The 22,496-nt window shown below is 33.1% G+C and overlaps 1 protein-coding gene across 3 annotated transcripts in view; it reads left to right on the forward strand.

Annotated features, from left to right (window-relative positions):
• The window catches only part of cm (AP-3 complex subunit carmine), a 40,237-nt gene that overhangs the window by 13,913 nt on the left and 3,828 nt on the right, over positions 1-22,496 (forward strand). For all 3 annotated transcript variants that reach the window (XM_075370851.1, XM_075370850.1, XM_075370852.1), the window contains exons 5-9: positions 995-1,154; positions 5,669-5,782; positions 16,115-16,285; positions 18,331-18,489; positions 21,904-21,954. In XM_075370851.1, coding sequence (XP_075226966.1) covers positions 995-1,154; positions 5,669-5,782; positions 16,115-16,285; positions 18,331-18,489; positions 21,904-21,954 — 655 coding nt within the window. The remainder of the gene's footprint in view (positions 1-994; positions 1,155-5,668; positions 5,783-16,114; positions 16,286-18,330; positions 18,490-21,903; positions 21,955-22,496) is intronic.

The raw sequence follows: 22,496 nt of genomic DNA on the forward strand, positions 1-22,496 counted from the left end.
TAGACATGGTCTACTACATTTTTTAAAATGGGAGTATTCTTTAAAATGGAATCTAACTCTTTTTTTATGCCCATATTTTATTACAGCCCTAACTTCAATTCTATCTATTCTGAAAATGACAAAACTAATTTTTTTATTCAATTGCCACAAACAAGCAATTCCTGTTCTTCTCAGTGACTACCAGAGAGTAATAGGTGAAATCGATGGCTCTATCACCTCCTGCCTCAGCATCTCTTCCACTTTTTCTCTTAAAATTCACATCTTTTTTTTTGCTGTACCAGTACATTAGTAAGCAAAAACATCTGGATTTCTTCTCAAAGTCAGATCTCATGTACTCCTAACTGAGTTGGTTGCAAGGGAGTGCTGGAAAATATTTCCTGGTGCCACTTCAACACCATCTCTAGTCCTATCTTCACATCAGGTGGTATTGTACTTTTCACTGCTGACCAGTTCTGTTTTGATGTTGCAAGTTAGGTCAGTTTTCATCATTAATCAAATCACAAATCTAAAACATTCTACGTTTTCATCATTACAGCTGGTTACAAGCCTCCCCCTCTCTCATCCTCTTTTAATGATATCTGACCATCATGAAAATGACCAAACCTTTCAGAACATTCGCAAAAAAATATAGCTTCAGAATGTTCTTATTTTATCATTTCATATTTTTGTAACATTTTTTCCAAGCAAAAAACAAAATTTTATGTTCACACATTGTTCCATTTTTTTTTAAATTTAGCTGTACCAAAATATACCAATATGCACAAAAATACCATCAACAATAGACACAAAATACCTTCACAAAACAAAAATAAACACGAACCGCTAAATTAGATGAACTTAGGTTATGTTTTTCACAATGCTTCTCTTGGTAATCTATAACCTCACCCATGAGATTGCATCATTAGTTCTGTTTTTATAGCCTTAGTTTGGAACTTGTTATATAGAGATTGTGTATTAATGGAAAGCTTAATAAATTGTTTATCTTTTTTATTAGTGTTAGTTCAACACTTCCTAGTGGACAATTATCTAATGTACCATGGAGACGTACAGGAGTGAAGTATACAAATAATGAGGCTTATTTTGATGTTGTTGAAGAAGTTGATGCTATTATAGACAGATCTGGTTCAACTGTATTTGCAGAAATACAGGGATACGTGAGTACTTTCTTAAAAACTACAGGGTGATTTTTTAGCTGTAACACAGCTTTAAATTTCAAAGCTGTGTTAAATAATTAAATATAGTGATACAGTTTGGTTTTATCTATTTATTTTTTGAAGTTTGTCCTCAATCTCCAACTTTTTCGTGTTTGTTTTTTTTTTGAGAATTTGTGAAATAGATTCTTTATTCAAATAATTTCCATACACTTTCTGAATTAAAAAAAATAAAACCTAACTGCTTGTAGTGAACATTGTTCAATTGTAGTTTTCTCATTCATAAAGAAATGTTAATCTGTGGAATGAAATCAAATTAAGGTGTTCTGATTGTTTTAAATATATTGATTGATGTATTTTATTGTAAAGTGGAATGCATTAAAAGGTAAAGATTTATTATATTTGTTTATCTTATTACCCGTGTTTCCATTGGGTTTTAATTAACAGCCTGTGTAAATTATGGTTGGTGTGAGAATGGACAGAACCATCTGTAAAATTACAATTGGGATTACATTCTGTTGTGACATCTAAAATAAGCTGAATTAAAAAAAAATTAATTTTTTTTAAATATTATTTTCAGAATAATAGAAACTGTTTTATCTGTTATTTAACTTTTTGTTTATTTATTTATTCAACTGATGAATCTAATCTTAATGTTTTTATCTGTAATATTTAAGCATTCCTGAAGTGGCTGTTTGCACGATCTTGTGGAGAAATAATAAAAATTTTATAAAAGTCCTCTATTAAAAAAATTTAAAGTTCCTTCTTTCAATAAAAAATGAGCAAATGAAACCTGAGTCTTAACAGATGTGCAGTGTTGTCGTTATGGGCACAGGGTGAAATTCTGCCACTTTTCATAGATGTCTGTTCATTGTGGATAGGAATGGCACAAAGAAGAGGATTGCCCCAACAAGAATCAGGGATCGATTTGTGTAAATTGTAATACGCTCCACCAACAGCATAAGCACTCTGTGTACAGTAAGGATTGTGGTCTTACTTGAGACCAGTCGACATGTACGTCAATTCATTGAATAGTAATTGAATGCCTAGGGTGCTTATATTGCACCGATTGTAGATCAAAGGAATGTGAATGTGACTCTTTTGCAACATCCATATGTTGTGACTGGTGATCTGTGAGGTTTCAGTGATTTGCAGAATTTCTGTGTGGTCCTGCTAGTATGTCCACAATTCTGTGCAGGAGACATTTGGATTGTGTCTTTGTTTGACAGCTCTCTGATTTTCACTGTCTTGTTGTGAAGCTGGTAATTAGGGGCTTGCAAGTTAACATTAGTTAAGTTAGTAACTTATGTTGCAAGTTCATATTTTCAATATAGGGATCCTTTTAAGTGTCATTTAGAGAAATGGAACAGGATTGTCTGGTTTGTTTGTGGCTGTCCTATTCTGATCAGTGCAGACATTAATGCAAAGTCTTTATGGTGGCACAGTACTTTGACAATTGAGGAAGGGGAGTTGGTGGAGTTTCACTGAAGAACACGATCTTGAGGTTTATAATATTTTGGGTGAGTTGCCAACCTTCACAGGAATGATGAACGGTAAAAGGTTTTTGCTGGCTGTGACCGTCGGAAGGAATTTTCCTGGGACAGTAGTTGATAACTGTTCCAGTGATCATCGTCTGATTGTGTTTCAGATCATGAATGTCCTCAGTGAGGTGTACCCGTATAATATCCGTTGCAGGGGTGTTTTCTGTACAGAAGGGCAGATTGGCAAAAATTTATCGATATATATTGTTATGTGGTTGCTGCAGAATGCTCTATCCCACTTACTTCTGGCCAGGAGAAAATTGCTCTGTGGTGGACGAGAGAGTTTTCTGATCTAAAGCTGTCTGTGAGTTGTCTTATGCAAGCTTCTCAATGTGAGGGTAACCCTGAATGAATGGAACTCTCTTCCGAGTATAGGGATTTAAGGACCCGGTATTTTCTTATGATTTGAACAGAAGAAACGGATTCTTGGCATTCTTCCATGCAGGATCAGGGTAATAAAGAACCCTGGGGTGTTTTTATAGGATTTTGGGACATAAACAAAAGAAAGACATTCTTCTGCCTGCTCTCTCAACCCAGAAAGGTGTACTGACTGAGAGGATGAAATATTGCACTCTGTTGGATGATTTACTGTCAGATGTGGAGGATGAGTATCAGTATCATTTGCGTATTAATTGTTTCTAACTCCAGCTCCGCGTATGTCCTGGGTATATTTTTGGGTATGTCCTGGGCATTTAACAATTTGTGGTGACCCTCTGCTTTGTATTAATTACAACAGCGGGTGTGTATGTGTGATAAGAATGGGGTGCTACAAAGTTACTTTTGTAACTGATATGTAGTGCTTCGTGATGGTGGCACTGAAGTGAGTAAGATGCTGTCCAAGGTGTCTCCAAGGCAGTGTTCTGGGCTCTCTGCTATGATTTGTGGAGTTGGACTCATGCGGTTGAGGTTGCCCAGCGGTTGTTGTGTCATCACTTATGCAGATGATGGGCTTCTGCTGGTCAAAAGTGAATGAGGTCAGATTCCAGGCAACTCAAGCTTGTACAAGAGGTATGGAGCAATCAACACAAAATGATATTTAGCTCTGAGAAGACCACCATGATGTGCTGAAGAGCATTTGGCTACTACACTGCAAGCCTGTGCAATAATATTTGCAGTGATATTTTTATTTGATGAGAATTTCAGATTCAAGGAGCACTTTCAGAGTGTTGCTAAGAAGGCGTTTGAAGCCTTCTTTGGCATTTTTAGGGTGGTCCACCCTGATTAGGGTGGAAATTTTAAAACAATGAAAATTTTGTATAAATGTGTATGTGAACTGATTATGCTGTACACAGCACCTATTTGGACAAACAGAATGAGATATTAAACTTATCACAATATTCTATGAGGGCTCAACATCTCCTGTTCCTGTGACAGGTGGGGATGTATTATTGTATTGGGGGTGTATTCACAAGAGGAAGTTCTAGTTATCGTGGGTGTTAAACCAATTGACATTCTTGTGTCAGAACGTAAGTTACATTATGCTGTGAAGAAGTGGGTGAACTGACTGCGTATTCAGGAAGTAGAGGAAGAAGGTTTTGGTATTTGGCAGGACAGGTTGGATGAGATGTCAGATGGGCGGAATACGCATGATTTCTTTCCAGATTGAGAGTCGCTCATGGATCTCCCTAAACCGATATATGACTCAGTTCCTTTCAGGACATGCTGGGTCGATTTGGATTTAACTGATTCAGGTCAGTTACCTCAATGCATAGTATTGGATGCATATCATGTGCTGTATGTTTGCTCAAAATATTAGTTTAGGCGAGCAGAGGTGGTCAGGGAGTTTGAGCATATTGGTTTGAGTCTGGATCTTCGTGTTAACTGGAAAATTAGAGTTCCGTGGCACATTGTTGAAAGATTTTTAAGGTTTTTTACACTTGAAAGGACTGCAGAGGATGTTTGGTGTAGAATAGTAGCGTGGGTGGCTTTTGGGTGCTTTTCCACCAGAGTAGGTGCATTCAGCAATTGTGCCGAATTGTTGTTTGGTATGCTTGTGAGTTGATTGGTAATTTTGGTTGCTTTAGTATGAAAGGTCAAAATTGCGATATTGCAAACAGTTTTTAGGGTATGAGATTTATATGTTGTTATACTCAATTTGTAAACTTTTATTGGTTATCAGTTTTTTCTTGATTTGGTTTAGGTAAGTTTGAAAGTTATCTTTTGTTAGGTGATGGGTTTTAATGTTGATGGAAAAATATCTTATGAGGCATTTCCATTCATGCCATCCTGATAGAGGCTGTACTGATGACTGAAATATTTAATAAGGTATTGAAGATCTAGAAGATGACCTCTGGTAAAGCCCATCTGGGGTAGTAATGGAGGGGGTTGTGTGGGATTGGGATCATCATAAGGCAGGCTTTTTCCCCTATGGAGTCAGGATGGATGGATAGTGTGTCGTACACCTAGAATGATGTAGCTGAAAAGTCATTTCCTGGATTCAGTTAACTCTCTTTAACTTTCCTTCAGCCTTCAAATCCAAATCTCCTTCATCTCCCTCTATTTTTCATCCAGTCCATTTTGTATTTTTCTCAGTATCTTATTTAAGAGTTCCATCTTATCTCGATTTCATTTATTTACTTATTTCATATGTCTCTCTCTCTCACCTATTCTATTATTTTAGTGCAACCAGGTTGCACTTACCTGGTTGCACTTACTGTGGGTTCAAATGTATTTTTGTTAGATGTCTTTTTCTGTCCAGATTTTTTTGTTAATTATTTTTCCCAGATTTTGAGAGTACAAATTTACATTAAATTTTCTTTCCTTCTTAGAAAATAATCTGCCATCTGTTGTTTAAATTTGTAGAAATGTTCAGTCTACATTTTTCAATTTTAATCAATTCTACTTACTTAATGTTAGTTAATGTCTGCAGCCTATGTTTCATTATTATAAAAAGGCTCTCTGTGAAGAGAAAAAACTCATTCTTTTTGCATGGTAAAATTTCATTTCCAATAATTATAAAAATATTTAAATTTTCAGGTAGACTGTTGTATTAAGCTGAGTGGTATGCCAGATTTGACTTTGTCATTTATGAATCCACGTCTTTTTGATGATGTCAGTTTTCATCCTTGTGTTCGATTCAAGAGATGGGAGGTAATTGTTTTTATTTTTTTATAATTTGCATTACCTTTAGTATTAGAATAAAGTATTTTTTTGGTATTAAAACAAAAAGTATGATGCATCACATCGGCAGTAATCAATAAATTATTGTGATCAGAGAGTAGTTGTGTATTTTCACAAACAAATTGAGAGTGATCATTAAGCAGGTTATGGAATGTGATACTTGTGTCTTAATTAGAACATTGCATTATCTGATTAAATGTAGATTTATCATAAATAATGTTGGACCATATAAAGTTTTGGTAAACAAGAAAAATGTATTTATTTACTTGAAATTTGTATCGTTTAGGATGCATTTATAAACTTTTAATTTTATTAGATCACCAAAAAAAAAATCTAGTTGAAATATGTAACCTTTTTTCTTTTATATATGATAATTATTTCTGGGATGATTAGGTACTTACATCATCATTCTTACTCACTTTCGCTTGAGTTTTAGTTACACTGGTCACCATAAAATTTGGAACTGAAAAGGAAGTAGATGTTCTATGTAGTATTTTATATGCTGAATCTGAATATGTATTCTGAAAAACCCATTAGGTAACGTACTTAAGTTACAACCTCTTAAATTTATGTGTTCCATCATTCGTGGAACAAACAGTACAAATAAGTTAGTACGTCTGTATATTTGTTTATTCACATCTGTTTTATATTTTGATGCATGCTGTAGACCTATATTTGATACGTAACAGTTGAATAATGTCACTTCATGTCAAGCCAGACATGTATAGACATGTCAGTGAGTCAAGTAATGAGTAATTCAACATGATGAAATTTTCTTCAGTATGAGTTCAGTTCTTGTTATGACTTGCTGTGTTCTTTAGTTGTGGTAGTGGTTTTATCATATACATATTATAAAGATTGTTTCAGAAGTGAGCCATGAATTTAGTGAAAGATTTTTATGACAGAACAACTTTTGGTATTATTTTATTGAACATCAAGGTTTGTTAAGTTGTACGTGTGTGTTTTGCACTGTCTTTCATTGCATTCCATGGCAAAACAATTTTATGAAGTATTTTAAGTAATAAGTATTTATAAATTAAAACTTAATTATTTTTATAATTATGTGAGATGGTTTAATCTGTTCCTGCCATGATGTTAAGGGGCTAATGTCTGAACTCAATATTGAATATGTTATTCATGAATGGTGTTTATTTATAGACTCATTAAAAAGAGCAGTGTTAGCTTAAAGACATTGTTGTTGCATAACCTGAATAAGTTTTCTTCTATACCAGTAGCAGCATATGCTATAGGAATTAAAGAAATATGTAAAAGTATGAAAAAATTTTAAAAGTTATTAAGTATGATGAACACTCTTGGCAAATCATCGCTGACTTGAAAATAATAGGGCTTCTTCTCAGTCTCCAGAGTGGCTTTACAAAATATATGTGTTTCTTGTTGTGGGATATTCAGACTACAGATAAATACTTAAAGACTGACCAAAAAGAAATCAATTTACCCCAGGAAAGGAAAATGTTTTCAATATTTTTCTTGTTAGAGCAGATTGTACTATTTTACCACCTCTACATGTAAAACTAGGCTTGATAAAGAATTTTGTAAAAATATTAGATAAAGATGGAGATAGATTTAAATATTTAGCTGAGGTTTTTTTCATGATTAAGTGAAACCAGATTAAAAGGGAATATTCATCGGACCACAAATAAGAAAATTAATTTGTGAAAATCTGTTTGATAGCAAACTGAATCCTAAAAAACTAGCAGCATGGAAGTTATTCAAAGATATTGTTAGTGGTTTTTTTTAAAAAAAACAAAGCTGAAAATCATGGTCAGCTTATAAATGAACTCTTAGTGAACTACAAAAATTTATGTTGCAGAATGTCATTGAAAATTCACCTTTTACATTCTCATTTGGACTTTTTCCCTTTAAACTCGGGTGACATCAGCGACGAACAAGGAGAAAGGTTCCACCAAGATATATTGCAGATGGAACAATGTTATCATGCAGACAGGATGAATCTATGATGAGCGACTACTGCCGGATGATAAAAAGAGAAGACTTTTCTAAACAGTTGAGGGCGATGAAAAATTATTCATTTTAAAATTCAGCATAAAAGATATATTCTAATTCACCTACTTCTATTTCAGTTCCAAATTATTTTTTTTGGTTGATCTGTGTTATTTTTATTTATCTAAAAAGGCACCTCTCAAATAAAGTATCTAAAGAATTTTAAGCTGACAAAAAAAATCTGAAACAGACCAGGAAAAGGGCTATACTTTATGAAAGTCTTGACTGTCCATTTTTATGTATATGTATGTATATATATGTTTATGATAATTTCCAAATGACATTAGTTTATAAAAAAAATTAAGATATGTTTTAATTGATGACCTAAGACTGTAGATGTTATTAACCGTTTAATATTTTCAGAGTGATAATAATAGTGTATTTGATTAGAATTGCTGTCAGTCGAATGTGCTGTACAATTATTGCCATACATTTTAAGTGCTTAGCTAATGAATCGTATAGAATTGCTGATTGTAGAAATCATCAAAATATTTATAGATTAAACTGTAATTTATTTAATTTATTTGTAAATCGAAAAAAATGCTATTTTAATATTTTAAAGTTCACACACAATATAAATTTGTATTAGTAAAGATTACTTAAAGATACTTGGTTCAAAACTTTAGATAGATTAACTTTTAGGTTCCTATTAAAGACAAGACATGTTACTCGTTTGATGAATCGTTCAAGACTAAAGAAATAAAGAACAATATGTTTGTTAATAATCAGATATGAATAATAGGAAACTAGGTTCACAGGACTCTTACAAAATAAAGAAGAAATCATTTTTAATTTCATGTCTGAACATGAAAGAAGGATTTATTCTTTACAGAGTATTTGAAAAATAAATTGTTATAACAAAAAATAAATATATACATATTTTTTAATGTTACTTTGTGTTTAATGTTGCCATGGCTGTATGGATAAAACTAATATAACTCATTGATGGGTTACTGATTTGATTGTGTAGGGTAATTGGTTAGTGTCGTCATCATTCAGCTCTTCTGAAATTATGTTAGACCCTATTATTAATCCACTTAATAATTAGTATTTGCTATTTGGATTTGCAAATCTGCATTATTGATACTTGTTATTGGGGCTCAATTCATAACTATCTATCTCAGAATTTGTCAGTTTGAAAAACCAACACTTTTGACTTTAATTGATCTTATAGCAAGAGGTGAGTCGGTGTAATTCTAAATACAAAAACTTTCTTGTCTTTTTTGACCTTGAAAGGGTTTTTAAGAAGCTTGGTTTACAATGGAACCGTAATACTTAAATAAATAAATCCTTATTCAGATTCATACATAAAAGTACTTTATATTGATCACATCAGAAATGGGTAGATTTGCTATTCTATTATGGGGGTTAGGAAAGGAACTAACTTGAGTCAACCAGCTGCTGAATCTTTTACACCATACACATATACCACATCACAAACACTACACAAATTACAACATATACCTTTACACAACAATATAATAACATCTTACACTGTTTTTTCTTACACTTAAATTCGGTGGTGTTGCGATACCTTACAAACACAACCATGACCCAAGATGGAAACTTTCATGCCGATGGGTGGATGGCTCTACGAAATAAGTCTTGAATGATGTTGTCCTCTGTGTATCTGGGCAAACTCAGTTGTATTTAGCTCTAGCCTCTGTATGCGTGGGCTTTGGAGAGGTGGTCTTGTATGATGTGAAAAAACTCACCCAGCATTGTCTTCAAGAATAAGAACTGTATTGAAGATGAAATGGTGATGCATCCCATCCACAGTATAAAAGTATAAGATTTTTAGTTTTCCAAAACAATCAGGAAGGAGGATCCCTTCAAAAGATCTGACCTTTCCTGATAAATAAAGTGATAACAGGTTCAAGTGGTTCACCAAAAAACATCAGAAAGTTAAGAGATGGATCAATATTGGTATAGACATTTAGTGGCAAACAGAGTCGATCAATCACTCTTGCATCTCACCAGTATGTGTGGTATCTACATAATGGTGGTATGCCACAAATCCTTGAATAAGTTTAGGAATAATCTGTTGCTGGGACCTTTTGGAGGTAATGTTACTGATATTGTCAATGAGCTTCGTCCACAAGGTGTTGTGGAAGTGAATCATATAATGAAACGTCAGAGCGGAATGGAAGAAATTATTCCCTCTCTTACACTAAGGTTCTACCTTCCTGCATCACTAGAGAAAATAAGAGTAGGTTAACATGGGTTACCTGTCAGTTCGAGTACAATCATATATCCCCAACCCACGGTGATGTTTCTATTGTCAAGGGCATGGGCACACTACATCATCATGCTCGAAAACTGTTGTATGTGCTAAAGAGAATCACAATGATACTGATTGTCAGGAGGAAGAAAAATTTGCTAACTGTGGTAGATCACATTCAGCACGCTTATAAGATTTCCCAACATTTAAAGAAGAGAAGGCAATTCTTAAAATTTGTACTGTGCAGAAGGTATCTTTTTTGGTCTACAAAGAGAATATAAAAAGACTCTGAACTCCCAGAACCTGGTTAAACCAAACGTCTCTTTTGCTGCCACTATATCAAGGCAAGCCCCTACAGCTTGTTCAGATGTTATCTGATCAGGTTGCTTCACTCACAGCTACTATTTCTGGGCTAACTAAAAGTTCAATCAAGAAGAAAGGTATTTTTGCTGGAAAGACACAGTGGTTTACCAAAAACCACTTCAGTTAGTACACCACCAAATAAAATTTGCACTGCACCAGCAACACAGAAAACTTCCAAGATCCCTATGAAGGGATCTATTAAAAAATTGTCACTTGGTAAGGTATATCTGGCCTCCCAGGCTTCCCCATCACCATCTTCAGGTCTCTTCAAGGATATAGAGGTCGATCAGTAAAGATGATCTATCCAATCTGTTATTGCAGATTCCTTTACCCTGCCTAATAATTTGTGATTTAAATTCCCATCACTATTCACGGGCCTCATCATCATGTTCTTCCCATGGCACTATACTCAACACCACACTTTGGGTCATACACATTTATGTCATCTTCATCAGATACATTTTCATGCATTGATCTGTCCTTATGTTCAGCATCCCTACTCCAATATATTACCTGGTATGTTTCCAAAAACTTCATTGGAAGCAATCACAGACTTGTTGTTATCTCAGTCTGTAATAGTAATTTGCCACAGAGTCAACCATGCAGATGAGTGGTTCAGAAAGCAGACTATTGTATAAGAATAATACGACAAGAGTAATACCGCAAACCACCAACTTGCCAAGTTTACACACCTGATACTTGATAGTAAATGGATTTATCCCTTTTACATTAGAAAGCCAAGGTGGCCTGCTGTGCCTTGGTGGGATGAAGACTGCAGGTATGCAGTAAGGGGTTGTTGCAGAGCTTAATGAAATTTCAATCAAAGGCCTGTAACTGAATTCTGCACATTCTGCAATGCAAGGGCTATTTGCTATCATCTGTTTCGGTGTGCTAAATGAAAATCGTGGCTGAATTATGTTCATTTCTTGGACATTTCCATCATCAGTTGCGAGGAGAAACTTTCAAGCCATGTGTGAATTAGGATAATCTCTGCTGCTTATTGGACTGAAATGCAATGGCATCCTCATTACTGCGCCAGTTAATGTGGCAAACACATTTGAAACTCGTTTAGGTCAATTTCACTTATATCTTTATATTGTCCTGAGTTTATGAGGTACAAGTTGCAAATAGAAAATATCTTGTTTGTGATTGAAGACCCGCCAAATAAATTAAACATATAATTTTCTTTTGATGAGACGAAGGTATACCTTGAATAACTCACATTTCCCGCAAAAATGATAATATCAGGTTCAGTATATTATCACACCTCCTAGATGCTGCAGTATATTATCTTATGTGTATCTATAATGGAATATCTTCTGATCAGGTTTTTCAAGATTCTTGGTCTGAAGCTTTGGTAATTCTGTACTGAAACCTGATAAAGTTAAATCATGTTCTTCAAGTTATCATCCTTCTTCCTAGACCAGAACCCTGTCCAAGATGTTGGAATGAGTGGCAAACAATCATCTGGTGTGGTACCTTGAGAGAAATACCCTGATTGCCCCAGAACAATGCAGTTTCTGCCAAGGTTGATCGTCTCTCAATCATGTAGTTGCTCTATAATCTATCATTCAAGATGCTTTCTTACTTTGCCAATGCGTCCGTACCTGTATTTTTTTATGTGCAAAACGCTTATGACATGGCTTGGAGGAGATAAATCCTAAATAAATTGCATGAATGGGGTACACGAGGGAATTTCCTTGCATTTATCAGGAGTTTCTTTAGTGGTCGGTCCTTTTGGGTTTGAGTTGGAATGATGGTATCCAAAAATTTTGCACTAGAAAATGGAATAATATAGGGAAGTGTTGTAACTGTTACCTTGTTTGCTGTAGCCATAAAAACTATAACAAATTGCGTACAGAAACCTGTTATGTGTTTGTTATTTGTAGATAATTTTTCATCTTATGTTTAACTACTGCCGAGAGGCTGTACCAAAACATTAACCTGCTTAAAATCATGGTGTAAAACAACTGGATTCATGTTTTCTCTGAGAAAGCAAAATGCATTTCATTTTCACAGTTGAGAGAACATGTTGATCCTCAACTGTTTTTAGATGTTGAACCATGCTCGCGGGTTAGATTTTTGGAATTGTGGTTTGAGGTAACACATTTAAAGGTTCTGAATGTCTAAAAATGCTAATGCTGAGAGTTCTATCTAATACCCATTAGTTGATCATATATGCATGTTGTGCTTCTACCAAGCTCTGGTCTAGTCCTGTCTGGCTGGACTACAGCTGCATGGCTTATTTGTCACATGAAGTACCACTCTAAAGATGCTCGATGCAGTCCATCATTCATTTATCCATCTTGCAGGATGGAAAATGCATTTTGGAACAGATGCATTTTACTCAAGCCCCACAGTCTACTAGTGGACGGGGGTGAGCCATCTCTTTGGAATAGACGAAACGAAATGATCTGCTCATATGTAGCTTGTGTTAAAATGCAACCAGATATCCTACCTTTGATGCAGTGTTCTCCAGTCTGCATGTTGATTGATATGAGGAACAGCCATCATCTACTACTTCGTTCGCAACAGAGCTCAGTGCCTTTTCTTAGCTCTAAATATACAATTACCCCCAGTGCTCCATGTTAATCCCCTTGGTAGCCTTCACTGATAAATAACTCCTTTACTCTTTTTTGGTATCATAAAAACAACACGGATCCAGTTAAATTATGAGAAAAATTTTATAAATAGCATAAAACCTGGTGCTATATACTTTGTTCAGACGGCTCTAAAAACATTATTTCTCTTGGTTGTGCTTTTGTAATTGGCAACTGAATATATATATTTGGCCTTTGTAGCATTATCAGTATTTTCATTGTGGAGCTGTGAGCTATTAATAATGCTTTAAATATAATTAGCCCAACATTTCAACTCCTACTTGTCTGCTCAGATTCCATGAGTGCCTTACAGGCACCAGTGACATGTACACCAGACACCCTGTTTTCTGTGAGATTCAATGTGTTATTTCTCAAATGACTCAACATAACACAATTGTTAGTTTCTGCTGGATCCTCAGTCATATTAGAATTTCAGACAATGAGCGCACTGATAGTGCAGCAAAAGAGGCTTATTTTCAGCCTCCGTTGTTGTTGTGTTGTTTCTGATGATCTTGTCTGTTTTCTGAAGAGGGTGCCCGTGGTGAATGGCAAAATGAATACCATCAACAGTAAACTGTCCTGTTAGAACCCTATCACCGTGGAGCTTCTCATGCAGGATTAACCATTGATAGAAAGTTATTATTTGCTGTTTGTGAATGGAGCATACTAGGCTCACTCAGATATCTCATGACTCAGACAAATGCACCCTTTGTGTTCAGTGCGACTGCAAAATAACTGTACACTACATCTGTATGGATTGTGTCCTTATGCATCATTATGTTGGAAGTTCAAACTAGTGGTTAACTTCCAAAATATCTTAGGAAACAATGAGACAATGTTATCAAATATTTTACGATTTCTCAAGGCCGTCCATTTATATTCAAATATTTGATTTTTATTATAGTCTGTTTCAGCTATTTATGCCATGCGGTGTATGACAGTTGGTAATTTTTTTCTTTTACTAATTTAATGTTTTAATTTCGATTATTAATGTAATATTTCATTGTGGTTTTATTTCTCTTTTAGCATACATTATAGGCATTTTCCATTTATGCCGTGTTTCTATATTACCTGATTTTAATTCATAATTTAATTTTTAATATATTTTTTTTACTAAATATTGTGTCCAGGCGCTGATGATGACACTTCATTGTCAGCCCAGGGAAAAAAATTGATTCATCCAGGCAAATGCTGTAGCGTTTCTCTAGACATTTGTTATTATAATGCTCATCCATTTGTCTGGATGGTTCAAGTGAAACCATGATAAAATCTTGGTCAGAACACCATTTAAAAAAAAATTATTTATAAAATAAAAAATTATTAAAATTATTAAAATTTATAAAAGTCCATATTAATTATTCAGAATACAAGCACATGAAATAATGTTAAATTAATACATTAAAATAGTAAATATAAAAAATAATTAACAATTCAGAAGGCATTAAAAATGAAAATTATTTGAGCATATATGAGGAGCATTCAGGTCAATCCATGACTATTTTTAATAAATGTAGAACATACCTACGATAGTAAAAAAAACTTTTATTTCTTGATGTAATCCCGTGTTACATTTATCCCAGTGATTTACTAGTGCCTGGATTCCCACAGAGTAGAAAGATTTATCGTTACATCAAAAACAAGATAGGACTGACTGCTTTACTTTATCATTGCTGTTGAAATGCTGGAATCCCAATTTCCCAATTTTTGCTGGAACAATTTCAAGGGCCCAAACAGATGAAAAATCTGTTTGGACCTTGTACGGGTGTTGCGGTAATAACTCCCAGACAAGATCTTGTAGCATGCATGTCGTGCAGTGGAGTGTATGCAGTTGTGCATTGGTCTGCAGAAACAAAACTCCTTTAGTGATCTCATCAGGCCGATTTTTGCACCGAGCATTGTGCACATCTTGAAGAACTTTGCAGTATTACTCGCTGTTAATATTGACTCCACAGAGTAGAAAATCGATGAGATTGATGTCCTTTTTATCCCAAAAAACAGGCCATAATTTTGATGGCTCCAAACTACCTCATTTGGGATTGTCACTCACTGATGTACAGCCTTCTGTAAAACATTTGCACCACCCAAATGCTTTACTGCAACTAAGAGTCTCATCACTCTACTGTGCAAGGAATCACAAATAAATCTTGCTGGGTTTTATGCCTTTATTCACAAGAAATTTCATTACAATGTGCTGTTCCACATAACCTTTCACTACATTGGACGCCATGTTCTTTACAACTGACTGTTATTGTTTAACGTTGCTTCACATCAGCATGCCGTACGGTAATAGCTGACACTTGTACTTTATGTGTACAACCAACAGAATGCGCAGGGATCTCCATTTGCACTCTAATAACAAAATTCCTGGATTGATGTGAATGTCCATCGTATTTATATGTATATTGAACAGGATGCAGAAGATTAGTTATTTTTAATTAATAATCACATTATATATTATATTAAATTTTTTTAAATTCATTAACCGAGTAACATTGTTTTTATAAAAGAAAATCCTTTAATTACATTTTAAATAAAATGATAATAAGATTATTTTTAAACGGTTTAGTAATTTATTATGAATGACAACAGAAGGATAATAAGATACTCATTTGTAAGCTGAAGTATTGTGTTGAGCTATTCTAAAATAGTTCAGTTTTCTGTTGCGATAGAATTGGTTTTTTTTTTTGAGAATAAATTGCTATGCTTTTTAACAAAGATAGTATATCCATAAATATAAACACTAGGATAAGTTAACATTATTAACATTCTACATATTACCAACTCTTAGTCTTTATTCTCTTGAAAATTATTAGATTGTGTAACATATGACTTGTATTCAAGTACGTAAAAAAAAATAATAAAAGCCGATAACATAAATTTACTTTTACTCTTTCATTTAATAATTTTTTTTTTTTAATACAAGGAGGTATAAAATAAGGAAAATTTTTCATAATTCAGAAGATGTTAAATTGAATACACATTCAGCAGAATGTAGAAATAAATATTGTTTTTAAATAATAATTAATTTTTATCTTTTATATTTGTAAATTTTTTATTAACAGCGCTACATATTTATCTATTTTGAATGTATTTCAGTCAGAAAGGATATTATCATTCATTCCACCAGATGGTAATTTAAGATTGATGTCGTACCATATCGGTTCACAAAGTGTTGTTGCCATTCCAATATATGTTAGGCATGCTGTCAGTTTCCGAGAAGGTAGACTAGATATTACAGTCGGTCCGAAACAAACTGTGGGACGTACTGTAAGTTTTTTATTTATTATTTTTTAAATATAAATTAATACACGAATTATAAATTTAATTTATTGTTTCCTATTTTGAACAGTTTTAACTATTCAGGGTTATTTTAGAATAACCCTGATTCATTTAGATGAATCGCTAAATTTACATTACTAGATGTTTAATGTATACAAATGTAGTTCATTATTGATACATCAATTAATTGAAAGCCATTCGAGTTCTTGTATTATAAGTGCGTAGTGATTTCTCTAGTACCGTGAGTAGCGACAATTGTTGAACGATGACTTTTTTGTTGACCGATATCTAATGTTCTTATAAAATGTTTAATTTATTAAAACTCCAAAAATATTGTAAATGGGCTGTCTCGGATGAAAGTTTCAGTTATTAAGAATGAGGATGTATTTAATTAATGCATGAGTAAATTTTACATTATTTTATTTTTCCATGTACTTAGAATTTTTTTTTGTTTAACCTCCGGGACCACCGTTAGGTATTGCTTCAGAGGATGAGGTGAATGATTTGAGACACGTGTGAAAATGCCAAGCCTGACAGGGATTTGAACCTGGAACCTCTGGATGAAAGGCTGAGATGCTACCACTCATGCCAAAGAGCCCGGCGTGCACTTAAAATTAGATGCATTTAAAATAACTCTCTTGTGCATTAGTGTTACTTTAGTGATCATTCCTTCGAGATTTGTCATTTATATCATTTACTAAGGATTTTTGTGTGTTTATTGTAGAGAAATATTTTAATCTTTCAGAGACATAAAAGCCAATTTCATTGACCAGTAGTTCTCAATAAGTCAGTAATATTGTATTTAATTTTTAAGTTTTGTGAGGATATCAAAATCTGAAGAGTTTCAGGCAGACCATTATTGTTATTTCTCCAATTCTAAGGACATGTCAGTGTGTGTGTCTTGCCCAAAAAATTAGTAAGAAAATTTTTCTTTAAATATTTCCAATCACCATTACTTTTAGGGCTACAAAAGAGAGAATGAGATCAAGGTGCTGAATTGTATTTATTTTAGTGATGAGGTTTTTTCCCCCCTGGATGAGAGAAGTAAAAAATAACTATATTTTGAGCAGTAAAAATTATCAAATATTTCATGAACATCTATTACACAAGCATAAAACTGGTGTTTGACTACCATCTTTATTGCGGTTTAGTCAAACAGTTTTTTATTTTTACTACGGCAGGAAATCAGGAAAACAAATGAGAATGTAAGAACAAGAGATATAATAAATATTATTAAAACATTAATGAAAAAATAACAGGATCAAATTGTATTCATGAATAAAAAAATATATAGACTACTAATTACCAAAATTGTTCTAAGGTTGATGAGTTAGCGGTAGGGTTAAAAGAAAAATAAGTAAAAAAAGATGCATAATCAGATTAGTTCAAATACAAGCATGGTTGAGTCTATAGTGTAATTTAAGTAATCAAGTTTTAATGTATCTCTTGAATCTCTTGAAATATTAATTGCTGGTTGAGAGCACTTCTTTAATGCCACCTGGGTTTTGTATTGCTGCTAATTGTAGCACTCGATTGGTTAAGCCAGCATTTGAGCCAGTGACATATATGTCTTGAATATCACAAAAAAGTAGTGTACTTGCATATAATCACCTAACCATTGAATAAATCATTAAATCTTATCATATACCTATGTATTGAATAAAATTAATTTTTTGTTTGTTTTAGGTTTATTAGCTTGATGTACTTCCGAATGACCACCAACATTTTAATTTTGGAAGTTTTTAATTTAGGCACATTTGTGTTTCTATCGGATACAAAAAGCAACAGTTTCATTTCAATTAGTTATTAGTAATAGTAATCCTGACATTTTAAATTGCGATTCATTTTGACAATTTTTTAAATAGTTGCCAGTAGCTAAGAAATAAAAATGTTTGGTAGTATATAATTTTAATTTTCTCAACAAATAATTTCACCTCACCATGTACTGCTGGCATTCAGTATAAAAGAAAAAAAGATCAGACTAAAATTTAAGAAATATTTTATTTTTTGTTTATCGATTTATTGTAATACAGGTTGAAAATGTTGTGCTGGAGATTCCCATGCCTAAATGTGTATTAAACTGTGTACTAGTTCCTACACAAGGTAAATATTCATTTGATCCAGTCAGCAGAGTTCTTGTTTGGGACGTTGGACGTATTGATACCTCAAGACTTCCTAATATTCGTGGAACTGTAAGTTATTCTTTTTATTAGACAAAAATATTTACTGACAAAAAGTGTTACTGTTAGGTTATTTTACAAGATGTCATTACTTTTAATTTTTATGTGGAAAGGGTATTGCAGAAAATTATTTAAGACCGATAAATATGTATTTGTCATTTGTAATACAGAATTGATAAAACCATCAGTTAACATGGAAATATTATCTCCTTTCCACCAGACTGGGTCAAGCAAAACTATCTGAATTGGTACTAACTACTGATAAACTGTCTGTCAGATATTGTAGTCGAGTGAACTATAGAATTATTGTCAACTTTATGTGATGATTTTCTCTTCATATTTGTCTTGTAAGATATAAAGCAGCTAGGTTTTATTTTGATAGCCTGTACAAAGAGCTTCAAAAAGCTAATGGAATGTGATGGTGGCTGAAATTAACGCATGCTAGAACGTAACAGGAAACAATGTTGCTCAAAACGACAAATGCTACTGTTTTGTAATTGCATTCCCCTAATACTAACAACCAAAATTCATTGACCCACACCCTTTAATTTTCTGTCTTATGGAGTTGAGTATGCCTGCTAATGTCACTGCAAGGTATTTTAACAGTGAAAAAAGTGAATGCTGGTGACATTTTTACAGTGTATAGAGTGTGGAATACTGCTCTGTGGTTCGCCACAATCAAGAAATTCAAAACACAGCACTGCAAAAAAATTCTCTTGAAAGTGTTCTGTGATAATAAGTAAATGTATATTAAAGGTGGTGGTTCAGCTAAAAAGTCTCTCCCAATACATAAAGATGTTAAAAGACCTTAGGAAGCATTTATATCATGTTTCTGATTGACAGTATACAGAGCTGATAATTCTGCAATACGAGAGTGCACAAACATCGTGTGCAGCCTCAGAGGCTGATGTGAAGTTGAAATTTGAATCTGTTCCCCCCCCCTGTACTCACCAGATTTGGCACCCTGTGGTTTTCACTTCTTTCTGCAAATAAAGTAAGATATTAAAAGTTTTCATTTCCCATGATGAACTGAAGGTCACAATGAGGTCATGGATCAAGGAAAGATCATTAAGAAATGAGGGAATGAGAAAATCATATGTGAAGTTGTAATGTTACTAGTGGTAGAATAAATGTAAAACTGTGTAGCAAATAAAAAAATATACTTTTATGTTGTATTTGTTTCATTTGCGAGTCATGAGTGATTGCATTACATTTCAGCCACTCATATTTCTATCAAAGAAGTTTCATGTGTCTGCTGCATGCTTTTGTCGACATTCAAAAAACATTTTGAAATATTCTTATAATCCATTCATAGGAACTTCCTTCATCTTCTTTATTGGATTAAAAATGTAAAAGATATAATCATGAACATCCTTGTTGTACTTTACTTTCAGTCAATTTCAATTGAGGAAGCATCTAAAAATCAACGGGTGGAAAGTTAAGTTGAGAGTTGGTATAGTAGGTGCTCTGGATTTATTTCATTGTATTACACAAATTATTATTTAACCAACTTGGATCAGCTTATATAAAAGAATCCAGTTACTTGTTTTTCCATTTTTCATGTCCCTTTTTCTGATTTCATCCCATTTATGAAGAAAGAAAATAAATTTTCTTATTCACTTTTTCATATTTTTAAATTATTTCATGTTCAACAATATCCTGTGAATAAAAGAAAAACACCTTATCTAATTTTTCCTTTGATCTTGCCCCAACAAATTTCTGTTTTCAAGGAAATGATTGATTTTTACTCCAGTGACTGTTATTTTGTCTGCAGAGTATGTAAAAACATGTCTAATCGCCTGTGATTGTATTGTTTATAGATTATCTACAAGTCTTAGTGATAGAGTCTCCTGCTATAGTTATTTATGTTATTTTGGGGCCTTATGTTGTCACTTGATTGATTCATTTTCAGATCATTATCAATAATATTTTGGGATTTATTTACTAGTATTCTAACCTTCCACATGTTTAATGATGGACATATTGAAATAACAGAATTACATGTATGTTACACAAACACACACACACACACACAGAGCTGTTTTGCCATGATTGAAATTTGAAATCCCTTTGAAATTAAGTATCTCCCATTACTATATTTCCTAACCTGTTGTTTGAGTATTTTTTTTATACAATCACACCTAAAACATAAAGTTAATTCAATAAATTTCATTATTTAGTTTAAATTTGTCTTGAGTTAGCTAATTAGACTGTTGCAGCAATACAGACTTACATCCCAAATTTTTAAGTTTGATTTTTTTTTATTTCTGGTCTTATGGGCCTAAAAATACAAAAATCAAGAAGGGGTCATTTTATGACTGATAACAGCACTCTATCTCTGTTATTTATTCTGACACTCAGGAAAGTAGAAATTAACCTTTTTGGCACTAACTGTAAATCGTAAGATAATTAAAATTTTGCTAAATGAAAAGTCGGATGATGAATGTGAAAGCAAATGTTGTAGTGATACTTTTGATGATCATAATAATTGTCTGCAAATGAGGTTAGTTTTGTGTTTTTTAGTTTTAGTGAAACTGCATCAACTTATAATAATAATAATCAACAACAAACAGAAATTTAATCTGAAACCTCAATTACAATTTCAAGTGAAACAAATCCACCAAATAAAAGACAAAAGTTAACATGTGTGTCTCAAGTTAACCTAATAGGCTTTTATAATGCTGGTAATATGATTTTTTTCTTTCTACTTCCAGCTGTTATCTGCAACTTATCGATAGTGCAAATAGTTATTTTTAAAGCCAATAGAGTGCAGCTCATGTCTGTGAAAGAATTATATTACTTGCATTAACATGATAGTACTCAAACAATAAAGTTCTTTCTTTCTTTTTCCTTCTTAGCCTCCGGTAATTACCTTTCAGATAATACTTCAGAAGATGAATGAGACTTATATTTATGATTATAAATGAAGTGAAATGTAGTCTTATACAGTCCCAGCTCGACCATTCCTGAGATGTGTGGTTAATTGAAAACCCAACAACCAAAGAACACCGGTATCCACAATCTAGTATTCAAATCCATGTAAAAATAACTTACTTTACTAGGACTTGAATGCTGGAACTCTCGACTTCCAAAGCAGCTGATTTGGGAAGACGTATTCACCAATAGACTAATCCAGTGGGTTAAACGGTAACGTTCTAAACTGAGTTTACCCAACCGTAGTCTTTGTGGACAGTTAATTGCAGTTGTGTAAGCGTGGTGCCAGTCCCAAAAAGGTTAAAGGCAGTATTATTCTTTGATAAATTCCTTCAACCCTTCTGCAAAATTCACTCATAGATATGTTATTAAATAATAAATTAGAACATTATTATGCACTTTGCAGATATAAATTATTTATAAATTTAATTTCTGCATTTTCTCCTTTGCTTTTTGTGTTTTTCATTTGTAAGATTTGACGTATTGTTTTAGATAACCCTTCAGTCAGGTGTACCTGCTGCTGATTCAAATCCGACTATTAATGTAAGTAAAAGTGTTTAATGACATTTTCGTCTTTATTCTAAATAAGAATTGACATAATTTCATTGTTGTTACTTTTGGTGACCATCCATCATAGAGTCTGTGTGGGCACAAGTATACCTATTGTTTGTCTGTGAATATTTCAAAGAAACAAGCAATAAGCAGGAAATCATGCTTATAAAACATATTTTTTTCCTTTAAGTAAGAAAAGATAAGTAAAAAAAAAAAAAAAAGAAAAGAAAAAAGATATCTTTGTCAAGAATTAAACTGAAAAAGTTCAATATACTGTCCACAATACCTGAAATTACCTGGACTAACATAATATTGTTAATATTTTAACTTTCATGATTTATAAGAATGTATGACTATTGTTGACATTTTACCAGTCTCAACACTTTTTCAATAACAATATCCTTTCCTGATGTTTAGAAGCAAGCTGTTGTTCAAGTAACAAAACCAAGAATTGTGTGATGATCATTACCATTCTCTTTCACACTAATTAACTTCTCAATTAATCTGCTCTTTTTAAATGTCTTGATGTAATG

This window comes from Lycorma delicatula, chromosome 7, assembly GCF_047948215.1.
Source record: "Lycorma delicatula isolate Av1 chromosome 7, ASM4794821v1, whole genome shotgun sequence".
Classification (NCBI taxonomy): Eukaryota; Metazoa; Arthropoda; class Insecta; order Hemiptera; family Fulgoridae; genus Lycorma; species Lycorma delicatula.